Below are 15,874 nucleotides of genomic sequence, written 5' to 3'. Positions count from 1 at the left end.
AATGAAATGAGAGTAAGAGAGTCCTTTAATCATTCTACTTTCCCTGAATATCCTTTACTCTCTTTAGAGACAGGGCTTTGATAAGCACAGTTTTCACCTGGTCAGTTCCTCAATAACATTCTTAAAATTGTACAATTCTTCTAAAATGCGCTGGTCCATCACTCGCTGAGTTACCATGTCTTTGTAGAAGTCAATCATCTGCCGGGCAATTTGGTCAAGCATTTGTACATACCGCTCTCTGTATGAGAAAAAGGAAAACAAGACATCAGGCAGAAAGGAAAAGGAGCCAGAAAATACGTGAGAGAGAAAAGTAATTCTAAGGAAAGAAATAGTGAACAGACACTCATAAAAGCTATGCGCGAAGAACAAGCTAGAAAAAGACCTAGACTGTGAATTCTTGCCATGCTCATGAATGAATTTTGAATGCCGAGTGAATGAACTGTGGAGAATTTTAAACAGAGTCATAATTATTTGGAACGTAATGGCTAAGATGTAAAACAAAATAACAACTTCTTTTATTTCTTCTTCTAATTCAGAAACTCTATGAGGATAAAAACTATGTCTTACATATATATACATTTACAACATCTGACAGTATCTTGAATACAGTGGGACTTTTATAAATAGTTAAATTCATGAATAAAACCACTTTTCTCAAATTGACCAAAATGTTAAAGGACACCAACTGTAAATCCCTAAGTACAATAAGTAATTTCTCTTGCTTCTGAACAGCATCAAACAAAATATTTGGATATGATTCTAGATGATAAACTATGAATACCATAACTGGGAAGTCTTCATTTATTTTAAAAGTGATCTAGGTATTATATTCTAACAACTGAGACCCCAGGATTATAATATCTTCAAGTTGGAATAATCATTTAGCTGAATCTCTCACCCACTGACAAAAAGAATTATCCAGCCCTTGCTTAAACACTTAAAGGGACAGGGAGTTCATCAGCCCAGTGTGCAGCTCATTCCTCAGGAAGCATCAATTTTTAAAACACTTTCTTTAGGGTTTTCCCTCATGGCAATATAGGAACAACATACTCCAAAGGGCTTTTCCATTAAAACACAACTATAGGATGAACCTAGAGCCTATTATACAGAGTGAAGTAAGTTAGAAAGAGAAAGACAAATACCATATATTAATAAATACATATGGAATCTGAAAGGCAGTACCAACAATCCTACGTGCAGGGCAGAAAAGGAGATGCAGACATAAAGAACAGACTTTTGGACACAGTAGGAGGAGGAGAGGATGGGATGATTTGAGAGAATAGCACTGAAACATATACATTACTGTATGTAAAACAGACAGCCAGTGAGAGTTTGATGTATGACACGGGGAACCCAAAGCCGGTGCTCTGAGACAATCTGGAGGGACGGGGTGAGGAGGGAGGGGAGGAGGGTTCAGGAGGGAGGGGTTACATGTGTGCCCATGGCTGATTCACGCTGGTGTACAGCAGAGGCCATCACAATATTGTAAAGTAATTAGCCTCCAATTAAAATAAATTAATTAGTTACAAAATACGCACACAATTATACCCATGATAAAGCATACTTTCTGAAGTATTACTTGGCTCGCAGAAAGAAACACAGCCTCTAGAGATGGGAAAAACAACAACAGCAGCAACAAACTAAATACAGTAAGCTAGAAAAATAAAAAATAAATAAAAATTAAAATAAATAAATAAATAAATACAGTAAGCTAACAATGGAGTGGGAAGTGGTAACCAGTAAAAATTATTCACTAGGAAAACTCAAGATTAGAGGTGGCCCAGTAAAAGTGCTAATGTTGGGTCCCAGAGACTAAGGGGCTTTCTTCAAAGTAGGCAACCCAGGTATAGGAGGAAGCCAGGATTCCAGAAGAGAAAAAATGCAAATAATTTCTTCAGGAAGCATCCATCATTTATACCCTGAGGATTTCATGGTTAAGATTAGCTAAATTATTAGTCACACAAGCAGAGACTGGAAAACACTCATGCAATCAAACCATCATGAATGAGACTCAGAAGAAACAAAATGGCAAATAAATAATGAACTGATTCATGATATACATGCTGAAGTATCTAAGGGAAGTACACTGATGTCTGCCTTTTACTTTTAAGTACACAAAATTGGTGGATAAATACCAGGATGGCTAGATGGACAGATAAACGACAAAGCAAGAAAAGTAAATTAATGGCAGAATCTAGATGTATGTGTGCTCACAGTAAAATCTTTCCATTTTTATGTGTTTTGAAAATTCCTATAAAATATTGGAAAAAATAACAACCAGAAGAAAAGTCAGGTGCCTGCATCCAAAGATAAACATAATGTCAACCAAAAATAATTACTGTGGTAGCCCTATTTCTGTGAGTCTTACTCAGCTTATAACCAATCTGTCAGTTATTCTTCCCCTTATAAAAAATAGCTATTAAGAACCTCTGTTTCATATGAAACCCTCCCTCTACAGCAACAGGCCTGGGAGACAGTTGCATGAAAAGCAGGCACATGCACAAGCTGATCAGAAAGACATAGAGCAGAAAACTAGTGAGAAACAAACGGACAAGCAAACAGCTAGGGGCTGATACAGAGTATTTCTGGGGCATGCGAAACACTGGTGTTACCATTTGCTGGGGCTATCTATTGGATCCTTACAAAATCTTGTGAAACAGGGAGGACTCTGTAAGATACCAGCCTGAGGACAACAGATGTCTTCCTCAACGAAGGTGAGCCCTAGCTCTGCAAAAAAACTCCTACCACAACAAAATAGTGGACCCTAGATTACACTGAACCGACAAAGTGTTTCACTATTCCACAAACACATCATGAAGGCTTCCAGCAATCATCCTGAAACCTCATTGCTTATCCCCACCTACTTTGTATTAACTCCAACTCTACCTTATTCTAAATTCTGTAGGCTTCAGCCCTGTGTGCTGTTTAGTCCCTCAGCATGTCCAACTCTTTGCAACCCCATGGACTGTTGCCCACCACGCTCCTCTGTCCATGGGGATTTTCCAGGCAAGAATACTGGAGCGGGTTGCCATTCTCTTCTCCAGGGATTGTCCCAACCCAGGGACTGAACCCAGGTCTCCCACACGGCAGGATTCTTTACCGTCTGAGCCAGCAGGGAAGCCCATTTGAAGCCCTATTCTGATCCTGTTGCTAGCACTTTGAAGTTAGCATTTTTGTCTCCCTAGAGTCTGACTCAATTTTTGTTAAAGAATTCTGGCTTTGATTTCCTTATCTCTTTCTGTCTAGACTTTCTGGAACAGGGCCCCACCCTATTTTGGCCTGTAAAAGCTAACTCCTAAAATCAGCTGGAAGAGTTCCACTCATACCAATTTCTCACTAAAGGAAACTTTGGACACAGTCATCTAGTTCCTCTCCAACTGATTCCTCATCTGTCCTTCCTGACTTTGTTCTTAGAGTGACAACTCAGCCTTTATTTTCCCCTGTCCTCATTCTAATTTGGCATTCTGCAGCTCTTGATGGTGTTCCAACAACTTACTCCTTAGTATTCTAATCTTAATCAGTCTCCTATTAATGGCTTTGTTTCTAGTTAATGAGTACTGTCAGATAGGCACACTCTGTTTCCACAAATCAGACAGTGGACAAATAGGGCAAATGTATACTGTTAATTCCCATTCAGAAGATACAGATAATCAGAGAGATCTAATCATTTGCCTATGGTTCCATGGCAAGTAAGCTGCAGATATATAATCAGAACCCAGTATTCTACTATTCCTTTCAGTTTTTGGAAGTACCACTAGTCATAAGAAGAAGAATTATAGTACTAATAGTATTTATAATCATAATCTATAATAATCATTTGTATTGAGCACCTACTTCTGTTCTCCTATTTAAACCTCACCACAATTCTATGAAGCATTTTAATGCCTGACCCATAGTAGACACTCAGTAAATATCATTTACAAGTGAACAAATAGACAAATGAAAATTTTCACATAGCTATTATCTTCATTTACAGATAAGAAAACTAAGGTATAGATTTTTACCAAGGTCATACACCTAGATGATGATTTAAAACCAGACTGGTCTGTCTTCAGAAACTATCTTTTTCCACTTTTTCACATAGCATTTCAATTTATCATAAAAGAAGACGGTGTCAAACATCCCAACAGAAATCAACTTAAGGAAGTTCTCAGATGATATACTTTTACTATATAAAGTAGAATAGAAATACACTTGGGTCCCTTATTATCAATAGAATAGAGATGTATATTTTTGTGATTTTCTGAAAAACAGATATAAATATAATTCTAATACAAAATTCTAGAGGAAACTGGGAGACTCCAGTAACAGCTCGAACCTGATTTTAGATAGTAGCTCTCCTCTATCTGCACAGTCCACACTGACTTGTCGAATCAGTTCATGAAATACTGTGTTATAAATGGTCTGTTCCTTCTTCAGTATATGAAGCAGTTTGTGCATCTGGCAAAAGATAAGTAAGATAATCAATATTTATTATAGTCTTGCCAGTAAAAGACATCTTAGGGGGTAAGCACTCTGAAGTTTTAGTGTAAGTTTTTGAAATACCTAGATTAATTTGTTCACTTACATTTTTCTTTATAAATATATATGAAAATGATACATTAATAAACTGTCTAATCATGTACCTCTTTATATGATGCACTGAGAAAGTCACAATATTACTACTATGTTATACCTGCCAAAAATACAAAGCCTGAATTGAATAGTTATACATCAGACAAACCAAAATTGAGGAACATTCTGTAGATATCAAAGTTAAGAAAACCAAAGAACAGTTTCAGGAACATGACAACTAAAAGTACTGTGTGACCCGGGATTCTGAAATAGAGGGGGAAATAGCTATAAAAGCCATTACAGGTATAGTTAATAAAATTTGAAACTTGAAAATGAACTATATTACATAATATCATCATATCAACATTAAATTTCCTGATTTTGATAACTATATTATAGATATGTAAGACAGTGTCCTTATTCATGGGAAACATACCCCAAAATGTTTGGTGATAAAGATTCATGAAGTTGCCAGCTTACTCTAAAATGGTTCAGGAAAAAACCCATACACATAGAGGATGTATACAGAAAGAGAAAGAATGATAAAGCAAACAGGGCACAATGTAAACAATTAATGAATCTGGGTAAAGATTACATAGGAGTGCTTTATAGAGAACTTGTCTATAAATTTCAAATTCTATGAAAATAAAACTTTACAAAAGAGAAACAGCCCCATAAAGAAAAAAAAAATCTCACTATGTAAGACCTATTTTATTAGGTGCAAAATAAAAAACTACAGGTGGTAAGAAAGCGTGGTTTAATTGGCAGTGTTTTTTAGTGGTACATAAAATAACAGTTTTATAATCAATGGTGCCTTATATTCGATTAAATACAATAACAATAATAAAAAATTATACAGTGTTTGCCACATGTCAAGCATTGTCCTAAGCACTTTACATGCATTATGTCTTTAATCTCACAACAACCTTATGAGGTAAATAGTATTATCTGTAATACACAGATGAGGAAATCAAGGCACAGATACATTAAATGACCTGCTCAAGGTCACCAGCTAATAAACGGCAGGGTCAGGATTTCAATCCAGGCATTTTACCTCCACAGCACATACTCTTAACCACTAGTTTTCACTGATGTTTGCAGTTACCTTGGTTGGCCCTGTATATTCCTGATTTTCCACACCAGCCCTCTCCAGCATAGTGTCCATCACATCATTCAGTTGGACCACTTCTATTCTCTTGTTAGGTTTCCTAAAAGATTAAGATAGCAGATTTTTATAATTAAAGTTACAATAGGTCATGCTCAAAAGGCAAAAGGAACATAATATGTATAAAGAAAATGTACATACTATGGAACATTAATGGCATTTTAAAGCATTATACCTGTATGTACTAATCTTGTGGGATATCAATAATATAGTAAAACAAAACACAAAAACAAAATAAAAACCAAAAAAATACAAATAGTATGATCTTCTTTTTCATTAAAGAAAATAATGTTCTGTTCTTCTCCCTCAAAAAAAATTTTATATACCTATTGTGTAAGACTGTAACACAGAAAAATGTGGAGTGATAAACATCATGTTGTTAATATTGGCTAACAAGGTGTTAATACCGGATACTTCACAATCAAAAAGAAAATGGACAAAGGATAGATAAGGAAAAAAAGCCTGTAACAAAATGGAGAAGTGCTAATAGTTAAATGTAGAATATAAAGGTATTTTATATATATTCAGTAATCCCACTTAAACGACTTGAAACCAGATCTCAAAGAGAGGGACTTCCTAGTGGTCCAGTGAATCCACAGCTCCACTGCACAGGGCACAGGTTTGATTCCCAGTCAAGGAACTCAGATCCTGCCTGCTGCACAGCGTGGGCCCCGACCCTCAAAAAAAGGATCCTGGAGAGGGATTAGCACTCCCATGTTCATTGCAGCTCTATTCACAATAGCCAAGATATGGAAACAACCTAAACATTCATCAATGAATGAATGGATAAAGAAGTATATACACTCACACAGAAATATTATTCAGCCTTAAAAAAAAAAGAGAATTCTGCACTATGCAACAACATGAATGTACCAAGAGGATATTATGCTAAGTGAAATACGCCAGTCACAGAAGAACAAGCACTGCTTGATTCCATTTACGTGAGGTACCTAAAATGGTCAAACTCATAGAATCAGAGAGTTTAACAGTGGTCTGCAAGGGCTGTGGGGAGAAGGAAATGAGAAGTTGCTAATCAAGGGCATAATATTTCAATAATGCAAGGTTCTAGAGTTTTGCTGCGTAACACTGTGCCTATAATTAACAACACTGTATTTCACCCTTAGGATTTTATTAAGAGGGTAGATCTCATGTTAAATATTTTTCCCACAATAAAATTTAAAGACAATTAAAAAAAACATTTTAAATGGTAATTAAAAAAAAGTGTTTTCTAGCACTTTAATGTTATTGTAAATATGTAAAGAATCAATATGCAGTTGGACAAAGAAAGCATTGATTAAATGATAGAAATGTAGGCAAACATTGTCTTGGGTTTCTATGGTAATTTTATTATTTTTGTGTAATAAACTACCAGTAAAAAGGAAATATATATATATATATATATATATATATATATAGTTATTCTTTCTTAAAAACATTCTCAAAATAAACTACTTACATGGATGGGAAGAGCAATAGCCTATTTTCGCTGTCTGTGAGGAGAGTAGTATATTTGCTGCAATAAATAAGACAGGTAAATGCTATTGTAAGAAAACCATTTGGCCTATTTATCATATAACAAAACATGAAAAACTTAAGATCCCACAGAATTGAGAAGCTTGGAGACAATCAGAAAGGTCCATTGTTTTACACACAAGATCATACTTAAATGGCCTTAGACATCTATAGACACAGATATAATGATACTTAGATTTAAAACATTTAAGTAAAAGAGCTTTAATCACATTTTCCAATATATCACAATACAAAAATTTCTTTGACTCATTAAAAAAAATGACCTATCAAAGGTGGAAGAATGTTCTAAGAATACCAAAGTCAACAAAGTTAAGTGACTAAACAGGTTAAAAAATTAATAAGAAGCAGAGATGAAACCAAACCCAGTTTTCCTGATGCCCAACATACACATTTATCGCCTGGAAGTACATGCCTATACCTAAGTGGGTATCCCAATGAGAACCACATGGTAACTCTTCAAATTCATTACTATTTATGTATCCTTTTTCTTCCTCCAGTTGAAAAACATTTACTTTTTTTCTGCCCCCAACTGGAACATAGTTGGTTAATAAGGTCCATTTTCAGAATTTAGATTCATGAAAAATATTCAGGGACTATAAAGATTCAAAATAGTTTCAAAAGTGAGTGTGTGAGAGGGACTAGAAGCAATGATACCTTGGGAGCAATGAATACACCTAGCTTCCAGATCTTGGTTTCTGAGAACTCTTCTCCACTAAAAGGAAAACAGTACTTCTTGAAGAAGTGACTCATAGCTCATTTCAGAGCTGGAGTTGGGAAATCCAAGATGAACCTGAAAATCTCATTGAGCCTGAGAATAAGAGAACATTCAAAGAATGATGGGCACAGGCTTCAAGAACACAAGAGCCAGCTCAAAGGAGCTGGCATTAGCAAACCCAGGAAAACTTGAACATCAATGATAACAAAGAAATATGACTCGCCAAAAAAATGGAGAAATCTATCAGTCTGTATTGTAAAACAGCAACTAGTAGATAGAAGAATGATGGAGCTAAAAAAATTATCAACAGGATCTATAACTAGTGCGTTGTAAGGAAACACACACTGAAGTATTTGGTGGCAAATGGTCATGAGGGCCTCCAACTCACTCTTGAATAGTTTAAGAGTGTGTGTGTGTGTGTGTGTGTGTGTGTGTGTGTGTGTGTGTGTATTAAAGCAAATGAGGCAAAATGTAATTACTCAGTGAGTCAGGAGAGAGTACATGAGAGTTCCTTGTCTTATTTTTGTAACATTTTTATAACTTTAAAATTATATAAAAAATTAAAAGTCACCCCCCCAAAATGAGTTGCATTTAGTTCCCTTTGGCAAAATACTGTTCTGAAACCCATTATAAGGAAATGCCATATAACATATGTACTGGATAAGGTGAAACGAATGACAGCTTCTGGATATTTTACTATAAAAACTAGTCCAAAGTTTTAGTTTTTCAAATTATGAAACATTCAAGTGTTGCTTAGGAAAATAAAACCATTTTCAGTCTCATAAAGTGGGAATCAAAGAAAACTGGAAATGGCTAGTCTGAAGTCTGGAGTTAAGCCCTAGAGCGTGCATTATGAGGTTTCAACTTATAGGGCTGCTTTCCTTTGTCATTGCTCAAAACCATTCCTAAAGAGGAAGCAAGCATTCAGAACAAAGATCTAATTTTTTTCATTCAAAATTAAACAAAAGGAAAAAGAGAACAATTTAATCACGAAAATCTCAACTTTTTAAAAATTGAAATATAACTGATTTAAAATATTGTTACTTTTAGGTGCAGAGCAAAGTGACTAAGTTATATATATATTTTTCAGATTATTTTCCATTATAGGTTATTACAAGATATTGAAGATATTACAGGATATTGAATATTTTATAATCGTACAGTTCCTTGCACCATACAGTAAATTCTTGTTGCTTCAAACTCTTTTAAGTAAGACGTTTTTCATTAGTTTTTGATACCTTCCTTAAATTTTATTAGCATGGTAAGCCAAACGTTTACTCATTTCATTGTAAATATTGACTAGGAAAAGGCTTCCCTGGGGTTCAGTGGTAGAAAATCTGCCCTCCAAATGCAGGAGACACAGGTGATCCCTGGGTCGAGAAGATCCCTTGGAGAAGGAAATGGCAACCCACTCCAGTACTCTTGCCTGGGAAATCCCATGGACAGAGGAGCCTGGCGGGCTACAGTCCATGAGATCACAAAGAGTCAGACACAACTCAGCAACAAAACAACTGCCTAGGAACATGAGTGAATTGATCAGGTTCCTCTGTGTCTGGGAAGCAGGAAGCAGCTCAACGTGTCAGATATTCAGTATATATCCCAGTACTCACTCATCAAAACACTCTAAACCTGAAACTCCTGTATTTGACACAATATGAAATTCTTCAGGAATCAATGTATCTGTTAGTTTCTTTGGCTTAAAAAAAAAAAAGAACAAGAATAAAAACATTAGATGAGTCATATAAATTCTAATTCCTATCCCAAAAGGACACTATTTATTAAGAGATTTTGATTAGAGAAATAACAACACTTAGTAATATGGGTCATGGCAAGGAATAATAAACTTTTAGCAGAAAACAGGTTAAAAAATTAACCATGAATTAAAGAACAATCTTGGTTTCAGTATTAGATAACAAAGAAATCTATTGACTTGAAAATTCAAGAGCTATTTAAAATTTTTCTTAGCAACCTGCCAAAAATAAGAATTCTACAACTTTTTTTTCCTGCTTTTTCTTAAATTGAAATATAGTTGATTTATGACATCGTGTTACTGTCAAGTACTCTACAACTTTAAACTGTGGGTTTCCTTTGAAAAAAAAAAATCTAGGCTCCTATACTGTATTTTCAAGATTAAATAGCTGTAGTTTGGAAAACTGCTTAAGATACACTTGATCTTCTCCTAGTAAATTCCCTTTCCTAGAAAAAATTAGAAAGCGCCATGAAAAAATTAGAAAGCCTAAACAATGCAGGCCGTTAAGTTTGACGTGGCTTTATATTCTGAGGATTTTTTTTTTTAAGTAGAGAGAGGGAGAGGAAGTTGTCAAACACTTTATTTACCTTATGAGGCACAATGACTCCATCACGTGACTGCAGTGTGCGGTCCGCTCGTGGGGGACAAACTGCACTCTCCCTCGTCTCTCCTTTAACATATTTCACATCGTACAGAAAAGAAATATCCCTAAGATTAAAAAAATAAAAATTTACAAAATAAGTTTTTTGTTTGGCTACTGGATAAAAGTGGGTAATGCCCACATACATCCTTCTAGTGGGTAAAAAGGGACACAAAACTGGCCTCCTTACCTCATACTTTACTTAGAAGGCTGAGGCATTAGGGTTTTCCCCCACATCCTTCCTTTTCTCCATCTCAAATTTCCTTCTCTTTTCCTTCAGCCTCAGGTTAAGATGCATTCTATCCCCCAAGATTACTTCCTCCACTTCAGCCCTTCATTTCATCTTTGCCCACATTCTTGGGGATCTCATTCCATCAATTATAATTTCTGTGTATTTCCTTTTCTCCTGAAATATTCCCTCCGGCCTATAACTCAGGTTGTTTCCTCTTCTAAAAATCATCCTTTGACTGTGCATTGTCGTCAAGTTACCTTGATCTACCTCGTACTTTCTGCTCAACATTAGACTTCTTAAAATCTCCCTGCAAATCTGACTTCATTCCCATCTCTCTGCTGAAATCATTCTCCAGAAAGCTGAGGATGACTTTCTACAGTTAAGTCACCAGTTCTCATCTTCCACTGTTCTTCTGGGTATTTTCCAGGGTTGATCACCTCACCTTCTAAAAACACTCTCCTCTCTCCTGCCCTCTGTATGACTGGACTCCCTTGGTTCTTTCATCCCACCCACTCCTTCTTGGACATCTCTGTGACCTCCTGCCTACCAAATGGAAATTTTCCACAACATCCTATCCGCATTTCTCTGTGCTTTCCCTACACTTCCTCCCTTGGCTATGCTATCAAATCTCACCTTATCATACTTGTTACATCTAGATACAACTAAATAATTCTCCCCCATTCTAACTTTTCATCCTTCTGTAATCACTAGTTCTAACCACCACTCTACTCATCAAAAATCTCAGCATCCATAATTGATTCTGTCCCATCCTTTGTCCTCAATATCTGTCACTAACACATATTAATTTTATAGTCACTCTCCTCTTGTCTCTTGCCAATGCCAAATCAGGGCAACCCTTGCCATGTAAGGTATGTATTCACAGGGTCCAAGGACTGGTGTGAGGACATTTCAGAGAAGCCACTATCCTGTCTTACCATTCTACAGATCTCCACATTTCTAAAAATTCCTACTGAGATGTCATTTGACATTAAAAGTTTAATGTCAGATTATTGCTGCACACAGAGATAATAATTTTTCAAAGTACTTCAAATATCTCATAACTACTACTTATTAAATGTTAATAATTAAAGTCATGGTCCACTGGCATAAAATAAAGTACCAATACTTATGACACCAAAGCCCCAGAACACAGTCTGTAACCTAAATTTCTGCCACTTTTTCTAGCACTGAGCCATAGCTGAGTAAAAACACCTTATATTTACACAGCAGTGAGAGCAGTGTTCGGTTTTACAAGTGCTCTTGCATTCATTATCTCATTGTGCTTTCTATATCTCCGGGAGGTACACAAAATGGAGTCAGTCTATTATTCCCTTTTTACAAATAAGAAATTGAACTCAGAAAGACTAAATAATCTACCTAAGTATTAGTAACTGTAAACTCACTATTAAGTGGTATTTCAGTAAGGAGCATGGCAGGAGTAAGTGTTTTTGGAGGGAGTAAATTGATAAATGAACCCATACGCAGAAAATTAGGAGATCACAATCTTCACAGGGAAAATGTTGACCCTTTGGATATTTTTAGAAATGATATAAAAACAACAAATATAACTTGCTGATTTGATCACTTCCTTGATGGTGGTGCAGTGGTAGAGAATCTGCCTGCCAATGCAGGAGGCGCAAGAGACCTGGGTGCGATCCCTGGATCTGGAAGATCTCCTGGAGGAGGAAATGGCAACCCACTCCAGTATTCTTGCCTGGACAATTCTATGGACAGAGGAGCCTGGTGGGCTGCAGTCCACGGGGTGCAAAGAGTCAGACATGACTGAGCGACTGAGCACACACGTGTGTAAAGTTTAAGGGTTTGCTCTGAGGAGAACCAGGGTTTAAGAACTTATTTTTCAAGTTTTTGCATGTCATGAAACTGTGTTACCTAGCTCTTCTCAGAAGTGCAAATAAAAGAGGCCCGAAGACATTCTGCCTGAAATTGTCCCTCCTACTAGAGTACAAGGGATAGGAGAATATGGGGACAAGTACACAGAGACACCAAAGCAAATTTAAATGAGTGAAATGTCAGAAGAGCCAGCTTCTACTGCCATCCTACTGATAATAATCATACACAAAAGGTAGACCCATGCCCTCTTCAGATTCTATGCTGGTTCATTAAAGATACTTCAAGGATCCTGCCGCGGTCTGCAGGAAGAGGCAGCAGTTCAGGAGCTGGTTTCTGAGCGACCCCGCTCGCGTCTTTCACCACAATGCCTGGGACAACGTGGAGTGGTCGGAGGAGCAGGCCACGGAGGCAGAGAGGAAAGTCCAGGAGAACAGCACTCAGCGGGTGTGCCAGGAGAAGCAAGTTAAAGAAACTTGGACTTCAAGACATTAAGTGCCTTGCCCAGAGTTGATTATGAGATCAATGCCAACAAACACTGGAACGACTTCTACAAAATCCATGAAAATGGGTTTTTCAAGGATAGACATTGGCTTTTTACTGAATTCCCAGAGCTGGCACCTAGCCAAAATCACTTGAATAATTTGCTCTCAGAGAATAAGAGGAGTGAAGTATATGAATACTACAGAAGTGGTGAGGATGGATCTGATTTAATAATGGAAGAACAGCACAGTTGTTCTTCTGTTAGCCTTGGAGATAAGACACAGCCACCTCTTATGGAAGAGAGTGTAACTCAGAAACTCCGTCACCTGGATATCTGTGCTAATGAGTTTCCTGGATCCTCAGCAACCTACCGAATACTCGAGGTTGGTTGTGGTGTGGGAAACACAGTCTTCCCAATTCTACAAACTAACAATGACCCAAGCCTCTTTGGTTACTGTTGTGATTTTTCTTCCACAGCTGTAGAACTTGTCAAGACAAATTCAGCATATGACCCTTCTCGGTGTTTTGCCTTTGTTAATGATCTGTGTGATGAAGATAAGAGTTACCCAATGCCTGAGAATAGTCTTGATGTCACCATCCTTATATTTGTTCTCTCAGCAATCATTCCAGACAAGATGCAGAATGCTATCAACAGGCTGAGCAGGCTTCTGAAGCCCGGGGGGATAATGCTTCTGCGAGATTATGGTCGCTACAACATGGCTCAGCTTCGATTTAAAAAAGGTCAATGTCTGTCTGAAAATTTCTATGTGAGAGGCGATGGCACCAGAGTGTACTTCTTCACACAAGATGAACTGGACACACTTTTCACTACTGCTGGACTGGAAAAGGTTCAGAACCTGGTGGATCGCCGGTTGCAAATGAATCGAGGAAAACAACTGACAATGTACCGAGTTTGGATTCAGTGCAAGTATCGCAAGCCTCTTGTGTCTAGCACCAGCTGAGAGGCAGGCACCACCTGCTCCTGACTCATAGGCTCGTTGGGCTTCTTAAAATGAACATTCACAAATGGTGTCTTGTTGTTATTGAACCATTTGAGGATTCAAAACAGATTTGAACCTGGGAAGAATTATTTTATATCAAGATTCTAACTGTTTTGCTTCATATTTGTGAAGCCCTGTGATACACTTTCCTCAAGTTTTTTTCTTTTGTGGAGATCGCAAAGAATCTTTCTTGCCATTTTGTAATGGAATAATTGAAATGTTATTCATGGGAATCAGGAATTTATATCCATGTGAAAGTACTATATGATAAAGTGAATGACTGAGTTGCATTAAATTATCTGAGGATTCAGATATGTGGACTAAGCAGTTGATGCATGGATAGATGAATAAGAGTCTCACTCAGTGATCATCAAGGAAGCAAGCTGGGAAGAACTGCCTGTCTTTGGATGTTCTCCTGACTCAGAAAAACAGCATCAATATAGGGTGTCCCTGTTAAGTATTTGGTTGTGGTCTCTGCTTAACCTTAGTTCCTTGGAATTTTAAGTACTGTTCTCCCCCCATCCTCTGCCCCCATCTTAAGTAACCTGTGTCTAAAAACATTAAAAAGATCTTCACTTTTAGCAAAAAAATAAATAAATAAAATAAAGATACTTCAAGCTTTAAAACTATGATTCTGTGATTTTTTCCTGTTCTGCTCCTTCCAAGGAAATCATACAAAATGAGATAATGACTCCGTTCATCTGCATCTACCCCACTACCTTCCTTCTTTACCTTCCAGCTCCCGTTAGGGAAACTGGATGGTCAATCAGGTATTTGAACTTATTTCTTCGGATAGGGTTATGCCAGACGTGGTCAACAGGGCGAGGAAGAGTACCCTGGGAGAAAAAAAACAACCATGAATATACAGCAGAGGGCGCTCTAGTCAAATGAAATCTATTCTTAATCATTTTTGAGTACATTAAAGGCATTTGGACACTGTTCAGAAAAAGTATAATTCTTATTCGATAACAAGAAGAAAGACTGAAACTAGAACAACTTAATAGTGAAAGAAAAATATCAAGACTCCGGGCTTCCCCGGTGGTAGAGTGGTTAAGAACCTGCCTCGCAATGCAGGGCACAAGGACTTCCCAGGCCGGGGAGGATCCCACAAGCCTCGGAGCAACCAAGTCCAGGCTCCACAACTACTGAGGCCAGCGCTCGAGAGTCCAGGAACCACAACTAAAGAGCCCACATCAGCAACCAGTGAAACCCCGGCACCCTCGAGCAAGCGCTCGGCCACAACCGAGGAGCCACGGCAATGAGAAGCCTGCGTGCTGCAAGTAGAGAGAAGGCCCCGCTCTCTGCAACTAGAGAAAGCCCACCTACAGCACCCAAGACCCAGTCAGCCAAATAAATAAATAACTTTTTTTAAAAAAAAGAAAAACATCAAGACTAAGAGTAGTAATGATCATTTAGGTAAATCACATAGAAACAGGTTAATGGATATATACTCAAATATTTCCTTGAAAGTATTCATGCAAAATATTTTAGCTTTCAATCTAGGAAATTAATTTTAAAATATCCTTAAGACAATCTGGAATATAAAACATATTAAATAAATACTTAATGAACTGGATGTCAAGATAAATGTTCCCAAGTACTTTATACACACACATACACACACACACATACATACACACCTTTGGAGTTTTAATTTTCTTAGGAGGCAGTAAGTTTTCAGGACAAGGACCAGCATTGGCTGCATTGGTCAGAGAAAGCAGAACTTCCTCAGGGATGAACTCATTTTGAAGGGAAGTAGGAAGGGGTTTTGATCGATCCACCAAAATTTTTTTCTCCTTTAGTTCAGGAAGTCCTAAGAAAATAATGGGAAAGAAAAGCTTACTGTAATTTTTTTTTTTTTTAGTTAGCTAGAGATTCCCAGGCTGTCTCAACAATCCTATATGTATGTTGCTAACAGAGAGAACCATTGCTTCTAGTTACCAAGGACAGCAA

At 37.2% G+C, this 15,874-nt stretch overlaps 2 protein-coding genes across 2 annotated transcripts in view; one reads left to right on the top strand and one right to left on the bottom strand.

The window, feature by feature from the left end:
* The window catches only part of AXDND1 (axonemal dynein light chain domain containing 1), a 71,257-nt gene that overhangs the window by 52,982 nt on the left and 2,401 nt on the right, over positions 1 to 15,874 (bottom strand). Inside the window, exons 2-9 of the mRNA XM_065937172.1 lie at positions 15,562 to 15,734; positions 14,654 to 14,757; positions 10,305 to 10,425; positions 9,578 to 9,663; positions 7,176 to 7,232; positions 5,660 to 5,762; positions 4,319 to 4,440; positions 98 to 238 (exon numbers count right to left, since the gene is read on the bottom strand). Coding sequence (XP_065793244.1) covers positions 98 to 238; positions 4,319 to 4,440; positions 5,660 to 5,762; positions 7,176 to 7,232; positions 9,578 to 9,663; positions 10,305 to 10,425; positions 14,654 to 14,757; positions 15,562 to 15,734 — 907 coding nt within the window. The remainder of the gene's footprint in view (positions 1 to 97; positions 239 to 4,318; positions 4,441 to 5,659; positions 5,763 to 7,175; positions 7,233 to 9,577; positions 9,664 to 10,304; positions 10,426 to 14,653; positions 14,758 to 15,561; positions 15,735 to 15,874) is intronic.
* LOC136168707 (tRNA N(3)-methylcytidine methyltransferase METTL2-like) lies at positions 11,427 to 14,141 on the top strand. The gene is made up of 3 exons (XM_065936413.1): positions 11,427 to 11,458; positions 12,716 to 12,901; positions 12,946 to 14,141. The coding sequence occupies exons 1-3, from the start codon at positions 11,427 to 11,429 to the stop codon at positions 13,880 to 13,882; spliced, it is 1,155 nt and encodes a 384-aa protein (XP_065792485.1). The 3' UTR covers positions 13,883 to 14,141.

Source organism: Muntiacus reevesi, chromosome 5, assembly GCF_963930625.1.
Source record: "Muntiacus reevesi chromosome 5, mMunRee1.1, whole genome shotgun sequence".
Taxonomy (NCBI): Eukaryota; Metazoa; Chordata; class Mammalia; order Artiodactyla; family Cervidae; genus Muntiacus; species Muntiacus reevesi.
The sequence above is the reverse complement of the archived record's forward strand: the minus strand, read 5'-3'. Positions and strand labels throughout refer to the sequence as shown.